Source organism: Triturus cristatus, chromosome 1_2, assembly GCF_964204655.1.
Source record: "Triturus cristatus chromosome 1_2, aTriCri1.1, whole genome shotgun sequence".
NCBI classification, from domain to species: Eukaryota; Metazoa; Chordata; class Amphibia; order Caudata; family Salamandridae; genus Triturus; species Triturus cristatus.
Window position 1 is genome coordinate 881,245,666 of NC_140580.1, and position 15,273 is coordinate 881,260,938.

Consider the following 15,273-nt stretch of genomic DNA (forward strand, 5'->3'; position numbering starts at 1 on the left):
AACACAGAGGTAGTCAGTGAGATTCAGGGGTGTGAATATCAAATATCTGATAGAGATATCTAGCAGTAGATTCCTTACCTATGAATTTCCCAGGCATCAGGCTGGATCTGGAAGATTTTTCTTAGTGCAATAGCAGTGCGTGCCAGCGTCGGTCGGCTCTGCGTGACATCGTCGGGGTCGTGGTCTGTACAGTTGTGACGTCCGAGTCACCTATATAGGCACCACTGCATCACGTCAGCCAGTATAGATTCATGAAAAGAACTGCCCTATGTCACTTTTTGACAGGCTTTTTTCGACAATTTGTCGATCCCTTTTTTGGTGTGTAGGTTTTCCCAACATGTCCAGGAAGACTTCTGGGTTCAACCCGTGCGGCATCTGTCACAGCGTCATGTTGGTGAAGGACCCACACCTAGTTTGTCTCTGGTGCCTGGAACGCGACCATGGCTCGAAGTCGTGCTCCGAATGCCGGGCCATGTCTCCGAAAGCTTTGAGGGAGCGGTCCCTAAAGCTGCTTGTGGCCCGGCGCTATACACAGTGTCATTCTCCTCGGAGATCTTGTTCTCTGTCCCGGTCTAGAGGAAGGTCCAGGCACTGCTTAGGGAGTCCAAAGTCTTCGTGCTCCAACTCAAAGTCGTCGAGTCGGCCAGGTAAGAATCACACAAAAACACAAGAATTCAAAGCGTGCTTCGACTTCTCCCCATTCATCTGTTCACACGAATGAGGAGTCTCAATGTTCTAGGCCTTGTTCCTCTGAACCTGCCCCTGGGTCGGCTCCGTGCTATCCTACCTTCCTGGGAGCCGGAGTGACCCCCGCCCATCTCAAAGAATTTTATGATACCATGTGCCTCATATTGGGGTGGCCAGACCCTATCAGTGTACCTTTGTGTCCCAAAGGCTCAGGGGGTACGCCATCCAGTTCCACTCCAGTGGCTCCAATCCCGGTGCCAATTACCCCCCCCCCCCCCGTGGACCTGGTGATGGATCCAGGCTGACGCGGGTTGTGCCATTGCGATCTTCCCGAACGCTGATACTGAAACTCCGGACGCCGCTGGTGCCAGCCCCATTCTCATCCCCGACGACCCAGAGCCTGATCGGCACCTTTGGTCCTAGCCTTATGCTGAAGGGCTAAGAATGGAGGAAGTGTGGGAGGGGTCACTAGACCCTTTACAATACCAGCCTTATCAGGACATGGACTGGTACGAGGAATTGGGTGAGGCCAATGGACCGGATACCTCTCCAGATTCTGGCCTGCTTTCTCCTCCTACCGTGGCTACAGAGGAGGGAGCACCATCCTCTATGGTGGTACAAAGGGTAGCTGAGGTCCTGGACCTTCAGCTCCTTTCCGTGGCAGTCAAGATGAATATCTTGACTGAGGTCCTGCAGCCAGGTGTCTCCTCCTCTGAACCCTTACTGTCCTTCAATGAGGCCTTATCCGATGTCCTCCTGGGAACTTAGTCCAAGCCCAGCACAGGGGTTCCAGTAAATACGACAATCACATGGCGCCATCGCCTTGCACCGGGCGATCCAACTTTTCTCACCAACCACCTCGCCCCGTAGAGCTTGGTCCTCTACTTACCACGGCATGTTCCCTTCCACACCCGCGGACAGGGAGTCCAAGAGGCTGGACAGTTGGTGTAAGAAAGTTTTTTCTTCCGCCAGCCTTGCATTGTTGTCAGTGAACACCACATGCTTATTGGGCCGTAACTCCCACTCATTGTGGGAAACGGTTGCGCAAGTGCTGCCGCAGGTCTCGTATGAGACCTGGGCCTTCCTCTCCCAAGAAGTATGAGATGGGAAAGATGTGGCAAAGTTCGCCATTTGTTGCATTCTTGACACGATCGACTCGCTAGGCAGAGCAATTTTATAGGCGGTGGCTGTTCGAAGCCATCATACCTGGTTGAGGACTTCTGGGTTTTCATGGTATGTTCAGGCATACATGGTGCTGGAACACTTTAAAGACTCTAAGGCTACGGTAAAGTCTTTGGGCCTCTCAGTGACTACACGTCCCCATCTGCCTTTTGACCCTTTTATCGGTATGGAAGGGGCTTTCAGCTGTGCCAGCCATGTCCCTGCCACAAGACATCGCAAGTTCAATAACTTTAATGCATGGCCATGGGTGCAACTCAGTCCAACCCCGTGGGTCACCTACCAGAATTTGGGTCAGTCCACTCCTCCCCACCACCAGCAGCCTCAGCCTCCAAACCTTCCTAGTCCAGCACTTCCAGATCATGGGCTGATTGTTGATGGCAGGATCAGCCATCACCTCCACCATTGGCGGATCATTAGTTTGGACAGGTGGGTTCTACAGGGGCTACTATCTTTCCCTTTGAGACTCCCCTCCCTCCATGCCTCCAACTGACTAAAGTTCTGGTGTTAAGAAGCATTCATGGTCCCCCAAGACAATCCATTAGTGAAACCAAGAAGCAAGTCAGCAGTCATTTGGTCACTTTTCTGTCTTTTATTCTTGGCTCAGAACGAGAATTAAAGACACGGAGATAGCAGACCCGACCCAGGGCCCCCAGATCCAACTACCAAGCCAAGAATGATTTTATTTGGGAGGTGTCATACCCACAAACTACGTCCCATCAAAACACAGCAGTGGGAGTGCACCCCTGAAACGATTCATCTTAAAAAAATAAATAAACAGAGCATCGAAATCTCTTCCTTGCAACCTTTTGAAATCTTTTGTGTGGAAACACAAATATTGAATCCTAACCACTTCAGATCGATTGTCTGTGCAAATGCAATATGCGCAGGCAGCTTGCAGATTGTTTACTTAGAACCAGCTGCCTGATTAGAAAACAATATTTGTTTCACAGCAATGAAATGCTATCAAGTCTCCAATAAAATAGCTCCAAGAAGTTGATGTTTGGAATTAATACGCTGCTTGTCCATCATTCCTGCTACCTCGTGGCAAGCAATTGTTATTGGAATGACTTCAACCCAGTGCTTCCTGCTGTGTCATATAACGGTGTAGTGCCCTGATTACCACCTTCTCACCCCTTAACAGTGATATTTCATTGAAATCCCCATAAAAACGCAAGCCAAAATGGCAGATCCTCCATAGGTTATTTTTACAGCTCAATACGTGATTCCTAAGGACCACCATAGCCCTAGCCCCAGCCAAGCATCTTGAGAAAGGGCTAACAATATGTAGCCCTAGCTGCTCAGTTACATTGATTTATCATGGGATGCTGTTGCATAATCATGGCCTGCTTGTGGAGCATGTAGCATTTCACCGTTGCCTTAATGGGGCCCCCTATCTATAGATCTGCTAGGCTGTTGCTAAACTGTATGGAGCTATATCCCTGTAGCCTTGAGTTTTCAGTCATAGATAATGATTCGCTCAACGTTGTCTAAGGAGATGGGAGCAGGCACAAGTGGGCATGCTCTCTCTCTCTCTCTCTCTCTCTCTCTCTCTCTCTCTCTGTTTTTTGCTCTCTCTCGCTGTCTCACCAGCCCCACCAAGCCGGAGCCTTTCTTGTCTGTGGAGAGCAGATCCCTTAAGGGGAGACATTTCGAAAATGATGCAAGCACTGCAAGGCACCCACATCTAGAAACTCATGTTTTACGGAGTGACTGTAGATTAGGCCTAGTCAAGAGTAACGGGGAAGGTGTAAAGGCACCGACTGTAAGCACCAAGCATCATCAGTGTACACAAATGTATTAGCTAAAATGCTCTAGATTATACCAGCAAATGATGCTGTTAATGCTGCCTCTGGACGCAATATTTCAAATGAGTCCATACCTCCCTTTGTCTAATATTCATGATTCTCCCAGTACACACCAGTAGACCTTCAATACAACAACCACGAGACGCCTCTCGTCTGACCTTTAACATCTTCCCCATTTTACTACGTTTCCTCCATGGAAAGCTTGGCATGGCTGCTTTGTACCCAAACTGCCACTTATTAATGTGTTTTTTATCCCCACAATCTGGTGATGTCTACATGCAAGGCTGTAGAAGCATTTTAGCGCTACATTCAAACTTTTGGCCAATTTTACTTTTATACTCCACTAAAAAAACCAAGACCACAATTTGCACGTTATGATCTGTAACTGAATACAATATAACCTGATAAGAATGAGGAAAGCTCTAATGGATATGTCACAGCCCGCAGGCTCTGGAATTATCACCCTCCTTTGACTTAAAATTGCAGTGTTCATTATTTTCAGTCAGCTTTTTATGTTCTCAGACTTATGTTTTTCTTTCCCCAGTGCAGCCGTATTCCGCCTGTGGGCAACCCACAGACGCCTGTGTACTGAAATGGAAAATGAAGAAGGTCTTGAGTGGAAAATCAAGTCGATGTTGGAGGAGCATGAGTGAGTAAAGCAGTCTGACTGTACACTTCTTGCTTTTTTATGTGAATATGAAACAATGGTTTAGCCCCAAGCTTCTAATGCGATATATTCTACGTTTTATAATGGGATCCTTAATGTGTCTTTATATGTGTACTTTCATCTCGTTTCTTTAAAATATTCAGATTTTGTTTCTCATAATTAAATATTTGTTTTTCACAAAACGTGCGCAAAGTAGAGGTTGGTTTCTGATCGAGTTTTCTCAATAGCGGCTGATAATGCCTTAATTTGTGTGCCGCATAAATTTCCAATCCATGTGCAGGTTGTAGTTTGTTTGTTTTAAAAATGCCCTCGACTGAGACGTGAACTTTCATGTGGGAAGCACCTGTAGAGATCCACCCGGACTCTCCTGGACAATGTTGCACCATACACGCATCCCTACACCCCTCGGGGCGGGCTCGTGCCGAGGGGATAAATAAACGGGGGCGGGACCGCACGTGGTCTTCCAGCCTAGAACGGCATACTGGTGTGTGAGTGTCCTTTACTGCGCGCAACGGCAGTAACTGCGATCCAAGGCCGCTCCGCGCTACACTGGCGACGAGGCCGGTCGCGCCCTCGTGTGCACGTCGGCAAGCCCGGCTCGCGTGGAGCCCACCCGCAACGCTGCTGCCCCTGGCGCTCACCTGGTGCTGCATGGAGTTCGCGGAGCCCACCCGCATGCTGCCGGCTGAGGATCTGCGGCCTGTGGCGCTGCGCGCCATCTGAGGGGGTGAGTGGCTGCACGGACGCCCCCCGTGTCCTCCTCTGCTTCCTGCCCCCAGCGCTGGGGTCCACATGGGTGCGTCTCCTCGCGCTGGCTCCCGGCTGACTCGGCCGATCTCCAGAAGGGGGCCTTGACAGAGCTGTCCTGATCCTGCCTGCCTGGTTGCTCGCTCGCACCGAGTGAAGCAAGTTTGGGACATAATAAAGCTGACAGATCCACAAGTGAGGGGGAGAGTGGACAATAAAGCACCATTCAAGGAAAAAAAGGTGGATGGCAACAAGCATTTGCAAAGGCAGACAAGTGTGGGCAGAGAGAGAGAAAAAAAACAGCAACAAGCATTTGCAAAACCAGCCAAGTGTGGGCAATACAACTTCCAAGCAAGGGACCATTACAACAAGCATTGGTAAGGCCACCCAACTAGGTGGGGAAAAGACTACCCTGAGCCGACCACGCGGTGGTAACACCACAGCCACGCCCAGTACAGCCGCACGATGTCCACGGTGCATGCGGCAGGTGCAGGCGCACCGCAAGCGGGTGGGTCCAATCAAGGCGCCGGCAACAATCCACCACCGCCACCAATGGTCACCCACACCGTAGTAGCACCGCTGCCACTGTTTAGTGAGACCTCGGATCCGGCTACAGCTGCGCCAAGGTGGAAAGCTTGGGTAGGGCGATTAAACCACTATTTTAAAGGGACTCGGGAGACCGATGGGACAGTTAAGTGGTCACTACTCATTTACTATGGCGGGGCCGAAATCTACAACTTATTCGACATGCTTCCCAACACAGGGAACGACGATGACTACGACGCAGCGCTTGCTGCGCTGAATGCACATTTTGACCCACAGCTCAACCCTGATTTCGAGAAGTTTAAGTTCCGGAGGGCGTGGCAGACCGACACGGAATCCGTCGACATGTTCTACGCGCGGCTGCGCCGGCTGGCCAGCACGTGCCCCTTCGTGGACCAAAGAGTGGAGATAAGGGACCAGATCATCCTAGGCTGTCGCTCCAAGCTCCTACGCAAGTTGATCCTCCGGCAGCCAGGAATCTCGCTGGATGAGATCCTAGTGCTTGCCCGGTCCCAAGAGTTGTCGGATGCCCGGGCGGAAGAAATGGAGGCGGCCCTACACGCACCCGTGGCTACGGGGCCGGGGTTCAAGAGCACACCCATTAAGGAAGAAAAGGTGGAGGTGATCCAGCGACGTCCCGCTACACCCCTCCAAGCGCCGAAACCCGCACCAGGAGGGTCGTGTGGGTACTGCGGAGATGACCACCCGGCAACGGCCGTCTGCGGGGCGAAAGAGAAGGCGTGCTCCCGCTGTGGAAGGATGAATCACTACGCCCGAGTGTGCCGGGGCGGGCGATTCCGACAGCCGTCGTCGAGACCCAGGTTTGGGCCACAGCAAGTGCGCCAGATCTCGCATGAAGATCCGCTGCCGAACCAGGACCGCCAACCACAGCCGCGACCCCCAATATATGAAGACGAAGACGACGAGGTCTTTGTGGTATCGTACGTCAGCCGGACAGGCTCCCGGCGGAGGCCGCCGCCCATGTGTTCAGTCTCGGTGGGAGACACGAAGATACAAGCCCTCATAGACACTGGGGCCTCGGTCAATGTGATGGACTCTGATCAATATGACCGGTTGTCACCGCGACCCCCCCTGACGCCATCCAGGGCGCGCATATATACATACGGAGGGACGGATCCTCTTCCCCTCCGTGGCGTCATCAGCGCTACCATCGCCAGCGGGGAGTACTCCACCCAGACACAGTTTCATGTCACGGAAGGCAAGAAAGGGACTCTGCTCAGCTGTCATACGGCAGAAGACCTAGGTCTAGTGTTCTTTGCAAACCAGATTCACGAATCCCACGCCGAAGACATACTTAAAGAGTTCCCTACACTCTTCACCGGCCTGGGGAAACTCAAGGGCAAGCGATTCAAGCTGCACATAGACCAGTCTGTACAGCCGGTAGCCCTCAGTCACCGGAGGGTGCCGTTTAATCTACGCCCTCAAGTGGAAGAGGAGCTGCGAAAGCTCGAAGAGCTGGATGTTATTGAGAAGGTGTCTGGCCCCACCCCCTGGGTGTCCCCGCTGGTCGTGGCACCCAAGCCTAAGCAACCGGGGGCCATCAGACTCTGTGTGGATATGCGGCTGCCCAACACAGCAGTGAAGAGGGAGCGGCATATCACCCCTACGATGGACGACATCGTGGCGGACCTCAACGGGGCAAAATTGTTCTCGAAGCTAGACCTAAATGCCGGCTATCACCAGCTAGAGCTAGACCCGGGCAGCCGGTACATTACCACATTCTCGACTCATGTCGGCCTCCGGAGGTATAAGAGGCTAAGCTTCGGAGTCTCTTCAGCAGCGGAGGTCTTCCAAAATGCGATCCGTGAGACCCTGTCCGGGCTGCAAGGGGTGATCAACCTCAGAGACGATATCCTGGTCTTCTCTAACACGCTAGAGGAACATCACTCTCACCTCAGGGCCACGCTCAAGAGACTGGCAGAATGTGGGTTGACACTGCATAAAGCAAAATGCTCTTTCTACCAAGACAGCGTGGACTTCTTTGGATACACCTTCACTCGGGAAGGGCTTCTGGTAGACCCGAAGAAGGCTGAGGCCATCAGAGCCGCCCACACGCCTCGCAGTCCTACTGAAGTGAGGAGTTTCCTTGGGATGGCTACCTACTGCAGGCGTTTCATCCCTAACTTGGCCGCCATGTCAGAGCCTCTACGCGCTTTCACGCGCCACAATCACCCTTGGGAATGGACACCGGAAGCCAACATGGCTTTTCGAGAAATCAAAGAGGGGCTCCTCGACAAGACGGTCATGGCATACTTTCACCCTCGAAAGAGAACGGAGTTGGTGGTGGATGCCAGCCCGGTGGGCCTCGGGGCTGTCCTCCTGCAGGAGCATAGTCACGAAGTGTGGAAGCCAGTCGCGTATGCCAGCAAGGCCCTCACTGACACTGAAACGAGGTATGCCCAGATCGAAAGGGAAGTGCTGGCTATCAAATGGGCCTGCTAGCATTTCCATCTATATCTTTGCGGACAAGACTTTACTTTTGTAACGGAGCACAAGCCGCTGATCCCACTGTTCACCGGGCTGTCAAGGGTAGCGCCGCCGAGGATTGAACGGTGGGCTGTACAGCTTCAGGCATACAACTTTAAGGTAATTTATCGGCCAGGGGCTCACAACCCTGCGGACTATCTGTCCGTCACCCGGGGCCAACCACACCGTCCGCCACACTGGCACTGAGGCGTTTGTCAGCATGATCACGCAGGGTGCATGCCCCAAGGCCATGACGCTGGAGGAGATCGGTCAAGCCACTCGGGAAGACCCCACCCTCACTCTCGTCCGCTGGGCTCTGGACAGCAACGGATGGGCCCGCTTCATGGATGGGGCCCGAGCCCTGCGACCAGAGGTCAGCCATGCTCGACAGCAACTGTGGCATGTCCGGAGTGAGCTCAGCGTGGGAGAAGAAGGAGTAATCCTAAGGGGTCGCCTCATTGTGGTCCCTGAAAGCCTCCAGGACAGAATTCTTGCGCTGGCGCATGTGGGTCACCAGGGAATGGCCAAGACTAAAGCCCGGCTACGCGACAAGGTCTGGTTCCCAGCCATGGACTCGAAAGCGAACGAGATGGTTTGGCAATGCCACGCCTGCACTATCACCGGAGGGGACCCGGCCCCTGCTCCCGTGATCACCGAAGAAGCGTGCGAGACACCTTGGACGCATCTCAGCATGGATTTCGGAAGCTTCGTGGACGGCCGACACATGATGGTCATCGTCGATTACTTCTCGAAGTTCCCAGTTGTCGAGGTAATAGCATCAACTGCGTTTCCCTCTGTCAAGCGGGCCTTAGACCGAGTGTTCGCGACGATGGGGCTGCCTGAAGAAGTCAAGTCGGACAACGGGCCCCCCTTCCAGGGGCGGGAGTTTCAGGAATACCTGGCAAATCTAGCGATCCGACACCGGAAGATAACTCCCCTGTGGCCCCAGGCGAACGGGGAGGTTGAGCGATTGATGAGGACGCTTAATCGAGCGCTGCGGATTGCCGCGGAGAATGGACAAGACCCGGAGGCAGCCCTGGACCAGTTTCTCGGAGTGTACCGCCAAACACCCCACAGCACAACCAAGTGTGCTCCGGCCCACATCCTGTTCAAGCGGGCCCCGCGGGACATCATCCCGTCCGATCCAGGGTGGGTCCCAGCTGAGAGAGACGGAGCGGCCATCCAAGCGAGACGAGAAGGCACGAACCAGAAGGCGAGCGAGTCTCGAAGAGCCGAGAGCCACAGGTTCGAGTCGGAGACCGAGTGGTCATCAAAGATCGGCACCCTGGATGGATATTCCGGACCCCCTATGTGCCCGAGGTGTGGACGGTAACGGCGGTTCAAGGGACTATGGTTACAGCCAGACGAGGCCAACAGGTCGTTACAAGGAACGTGTCGAGCTTCAAGGCGGGTGTGGAAGTGGGCACAGATGGGGAAGAGCCCCAATCCCAAGGCCCTCCTCCGGATGGTGGTGCCCCTACGTCTCCTGGCGGAGTGCTGTCACCACCGGTGTCTGGCCAGCAGTCACCCCAGGGTGGCGAGGACTGTCAAAGACCCACCAGTCCGGATCCGGTCGAGAGGATGTCACCGGCCACTCCGCCGCCCAGCTCCCCGGCATCATACACCCGGAGTCAGAGGCATGGCCTCCGTCCTAACCCGATCCCAAGTCAAAGACTGGCAGACTTTATATACCCCTCCCCGTGATGGGGCAAACTTAGAGTTTGAACTAAAAGAAAGGAGGGATGTAGAGAGCCACCCGGACTCTCCTGGACAATGTTGCACCATACACGCATCCCTACACCCCTCGGGGCGGGCTCGTCCCGAGGGGATAAATAAACGTGGGCGGGACCGCACGTGGTCTTCCAGCCCAGAACGGCATACTGGTGTGTGAGTGTCCTTTACTGCGCGCAGCGGCAGTAACTGCGACCCAAGGCCGCACCGCGCTACAGCACCAAAATCCAGTCGAGACCCTGACAGCAACAGGAAGAATCCATTAGAAGTGGAAGCTCACTCCAGTCTAGATCAAGTCCCTCATTTTGAGCTGCGGGCTGCCCATCATACCAGTGGAGGCAATGGCTTCTGCAGTCCTTGTGGAGGACCGCCACCTGATTCCAAGATCCCTGCCCACCTGCCGGGGATCTCTAAGCCTTCAGAGCCCCAGACACTGTGGCAGTTAGTCTGAAGGCTAGAGTTGCCAAGTGAGTGCTTTATTTGTTGTGTCCTGGCGCTACAAGACTGATACAGCAACCCATTTACGAAAACAACCATGTCTTCAAGCCTTTATGAAAGTTGAGATGATTGTCTTAACTGAATGGGGAGGGCTTTCCACAATTTAAGGGTCTAAAAAGAAAGGCGCTCGGGCATTTTCATGTCAGGCTTATTCAGGGAACAGTAAATAGAAAGCATTAGCTGATCGTAAAGACTGGCACAGAGACTAGGTCTAAAATGTCTCTGATAGAATTTCAGTACCCACCTTACTGTAGGCTTGATGAGAAATTAATGTGTCAATAGGTAACCAGTGCAGAGTTTTCAAAATAGTGGTAGTGTGCTCATTGCGCTTAGCATCTGCAAACAGTTTAGCAACACAAATTTATAGTTTGTAAATGGGCTATCGCTTAAATTAGTAGCCCCCTGTATAGAGCATTGCAATAGTCTGGGCGCAATTGAATAGTAAAGAGTCAAGAAAACTCCCCTAGGTATGATAATCACATAAACCACTCAAACTTCACCATATATGCACACTCAAAGCCTATAAATAAACAACACATCCAATTGCAATAGAAGTATAGAGAAATATCTATGACTTTAATCCTATTTTGTAAAATGATTTCACATTTAAAATCTCAAAAATAACACTTTATAGCTGCAACACATGTACTTAACATAAAATAAAATACGATAGCATAAGGGAGAACATCTGAAACAGAACAATTAGTCTTCACAAAACAGTATGTCTGCTCTTCATGTCAACAGGTGCCCATGAATTAATGAAATCTAGTGAAGAACCCTACGCAATGCAGATCATGGTTTATTGATCCTTACACTCGCCCAGGGGATAGCAATTGAATAGTAGCTTGGAATACCTTTACATGAGCCTGTTGAGAACCATTGTGTGTACTTTAAACATCATCCTTAAATATAACAAACAGGAGGCTGTAACCATATTTATTTGTTTATCCATATTAAGATTATTATCAATCCTCCTCAATTTTTTAGCCTCTGTGACTGTAGTTGGAGGGTCATCTAATTCCGAGGGCCACCAATTTGGTGCATTGGTGATAGTCAATTGGCCAAAACACAGCAGCTCCGTCTTGTCACCATTCAGCTTTAATGCATTGCTGCACATCTACTTAATAACTGAGGTCAAGCAATTATTCAGGTTTGAGGCAGCTTTAGATTCATACACCACCGAAATCCAATTTGGGTATTGTCCGCATATGAAATAAGTGATAACCTAATTTTTTTTATTTGTGAGGCGATGGAGAGACATAAATATTAAACAAAGTGGGGCTTCATATGGATCTAGGGGCACACCACACAATAACGGTCTGTCATTAGAGGAGACATTTTCCATTCTCACTGTTTGATAGAAATTGGATAATCAAGAGAACCACTTTAGAGCTTTACCTTGCACTCCTGCCATCTGCAGTTTCGGAAGCAAGACTTTGAGAGTTGTCCACAGTGGGCCGAGTCGGGGCCTGGAAGCATCGACGGAGGGCGAGATCCCCCGGTGATCGTCGGTGGGGGCTCCGGAGGAGTGTGGGTGTCAGGAGCTGCTGGCACGGTCGGCGGAGGGCTGGAGTGAGCTGAGGTCCTTGACCGAAGCGATGAGCCCCCGCGGCCCACTGAAGATTGCAGACTACCTGGAGAGGTCCCCCATCTGGCTCTACCTGGGGAAGGTACCGGCACTTCCTTGGTTGGGGACGCGATGGGAAATATGCCCCCAGAAAATTAGTGCTGCATGAGAGAGGGCCCTGCTGTTGTCAGACGGATGCACGGGGCTTGGTTCGAGGCCCGGGGCCCAGGGCTGGGTAGGAGACCCCTGAGGTGCAGCTGCTGGCTCCTTCATCCTTTGACCCCTGACACGGATGGGCCCTTGCATCGACCCTGAACTTGTGATGCACCCGGGGGTACTCAGGGCCCAAGTTGAGGCCCTCTGCTTACAGTGTGTGGCCCGGATGACCTCCATCGTACGTCATGCACTCTTCCCCTCCGGGAGGCACATGGAGACCCCCTGTCCACGGGCTGACTGGGGGCCGAAGACCTGGACAACGGCGGATTGGTGTGAGTGGGTGTGCCCCCCCTATCAAAAGCGGGCGAGTGATTGGGGTGTGGGCCAGGACTCTGCGGGCAACTGATGCTGGCACCAGTGACGGACTGACCCCTTCACCAGGCGAGACCAGGGGTGATGGCTGGATCGAGGGAACGGTAGTGGTACCACGGATGAGAGACTCTCTCTGCTACAACAGCTGGCATACATAACCAGCAGAAGGTCTGCGGGAACTGACGGGTGTGCCCCTCCCTTCCTTTCCATTCCTATCTTGGTGGTCATGAGAGTCTTGGAGATTCTGAAGTGCTGGTGGCCCCCACAAGGGGTGACTGGACAGAGGCAGAGTGTGCTTGATCTGAACACTGTTGGGAGTGGGATCCTTGGACACACTTACTGTGCAGTAGGATCGCGGAGGTGGGTTTGCACCTCTGGAGCCCTGCCGAGAAACCCCCCCAAACTTGTTGAAACGCCCTAGCCTGAGTGTTCCATAAACATACCCCAGGGGATGACAAACCCTGGCATGGCATCACGGATGGACACGGGCAAGCCCATAACAAAATCAGCTGGGGTACCCTAAGAGCATAAAGTTGATTCTCTGGACCCACAACAAGTGAATCTAAAATCTTCGACACCAGAAGACCCAGTGCAGCAACAGCTGGCTAAGATCCTAGCAACCATAACAGACACCAAGGTCACGCTGCTCCATGATATTAGCACTGTATCGGAAGGATTGGGGCTCCTAGGAGCTGAACACCACAAGGTGTCCGAAAGAGTAAAAACAGGGAGTATTCCATAGCAGAACTCACACCCGCGCAAACAGTGTTGACACTGTAAGTGGCGGAACTCTCAGGCAGGGTGAGAACACTCGAGCGCAGAGTAGATGTGGAAGTCTGCAACAGAACAAACAACACCTGAGTGGTGGTTCTGCTTGAAAAAGTGGAAGGCCGAGACATGACCAGCTATCTTAAACCATGACTTCGCACAGTGGTCGCGCCAGAGGGTTTGTCACCTTTTTACACACTAAAGAGTGCTCACCGAGTTCCAGCCAGGCCCCCGGCTCCGGGACGTCCACGTGCTCAGTGGTAGCTAAGCTCTTGCACTACAAGAATAGAGATCTGCTATTGCAGAAAGCACGATCAGACGGCCCATTCAAAGTGAATAATTGCACGGTCTCAATAGTCCCTGAATATGCTAATGAGGTCCAAAGAAAGAGGGCTGTGTATCTTGATGTGAAAAAGCTCTGCGAAGTGAAGGCCTTCAATATTCTCTAATGTTCCCTGCACACCTCCACATCCTACTTGATGGGCAAACCCACTTCTGCGAGGACCCCAAGGTGGCATGGGACTAGATTGAAGCGTACAGAACCGGGAGGCCGGCGATGGGGGTGGGGCGCCCCTTAGAGCAACGCAAAGAAGGAACCAGGAAGAGACCCAGGTGGCGGCCCAGACGGGGCCTACCGAAAAAGCCAAGCCATATACTAAGAGGGAACAGGCTGCGGCGCTCCAGGCGGTGGCTGAGATCATGCAGGGCATCGGAACCCTGTCGGAGGCGGGTTCACACTCAGTAAAGGGAACAGAGGGATCTGACTCAGATCCGTCCCAAGTTAGTATTGTGGTCTTGCCGGAGGTCACCCCAGGGACTGCCAACGACACAATCTGCTGTTGAATGGGTGCTGACTTAGCTCCTAGATGCCAGTTGCGAAGAATTGTACTCCGCCGGCCACCTGGGAACCTGCCCGGGCTGGTATAGGACTTGGGCTGATGCGGCCAGGGCAAGAAACTGCTCCCTTCTCATTGGCCACACCCCCTGGATGGACCAGTCCCCAGGTGGACTCTGGTCCACATTGGAACTCGTTGATCTGGCTAAGATTTGAGCGGTTGGCCGTTGCTGAGATACTCTGGGTTCTGGGAGTTGGAGTTTGTGGTAATTTGTCCTACAGTTTATTGTTGTTTTCTTTGCAGGATAAGGGATATAGACAGTGTCTGGGGTGGTCCTGGTGGGGTGGATGGAAGGCAGAGAGTGGATGAATCTTACCACCAACTATTACATTAGCGCCACATACCATGAAGTTTATAACATGGAACATTAGGGGAATGGGCTCGATGAGTAAAAAGCACAATATACATTGCTACCAGAAGAGGGGGGGCGTCCAGGTCGCCCTGCTCCAGGAAACTCATCTTTTGCAGAGTGAAGTAGAGAAATTCCGTAGAAGAGGGAGGGGGCAAATTTATGCCACCTGTTGCTCAGCCTACGCTAGGGGGGCATTAATCTGGATAAGGCCGGGAGTCCCCTTCTAAATTACAAACACTGTGATATTACTTACTGGGAAATTGAGTTGTCGAGATGTCACAATTGGTAGCATATGCATCCCAAATTACGATCAACTTTCCTTCCTGCAGGATCTCTCGGCCCAACTGGCTGAGCTTCCACCTGGGGCCTGGTATTGGGTGTTACAGACATAACACTAGACCGCTCACACCCCCATTTGCCTGGGGCCCAAACCCATTGCACGAAAAGGGTTTACCGAGAGTGGGAGGGACACTGGGGGCTAGTATATGCTTGGAGGATGCAGCAGAGAGAGAATATTCCTTTTTTTCCCTGCTACACCAATTACACACAAAACTTGACGCCTTTCTCTGCTCTTCAGACTTTAGCGGGATCATTACACACACTGAGTATCTAGGACGCATCTTTTCGGATCATAGCCTGTTATTAATGACCCCTCAACCTCTAGGGATGAGACCCCGTATACCCTTATGGAGGTTTAATCCTGCGATGCTGGAGGACGCCCCCTTCAGAGAATCCCCAGACTCTTGCATTGAGACCTTTTTTGCCAACAACACTCCTTCAGCTTCCACAATGTTGGTGGAATCGGAGGCCTTTAA

General features: G+C 52.3%; 1 protein-coding gene across 2 annotated transcripts in view; it reads left to right on the forward strand.

Moving 5' to 3' along the window:
• The window catches only part of CFAP74 (cilia and flagella associated protein 74), a 927,349-nt gene that overhangs the window by 170,423 nt on the left and 741,653 nt on the right, over nucleotides 1–15,273 (forward strand). For both annotated transcript variants that reach the window (XM_085609345.1, XM_085609347.1), the window contains exon 7: nucleotides 4,219–4,323. In XM_085609345.1, the coding sequence (XP_085465471.1) occupies nucleotides 4,219–4,323 (105 nt within the window). The remainder of the gene's footprint in view (nucleotides 1–4,218; nucleotides 4,324–15,273) is intronic.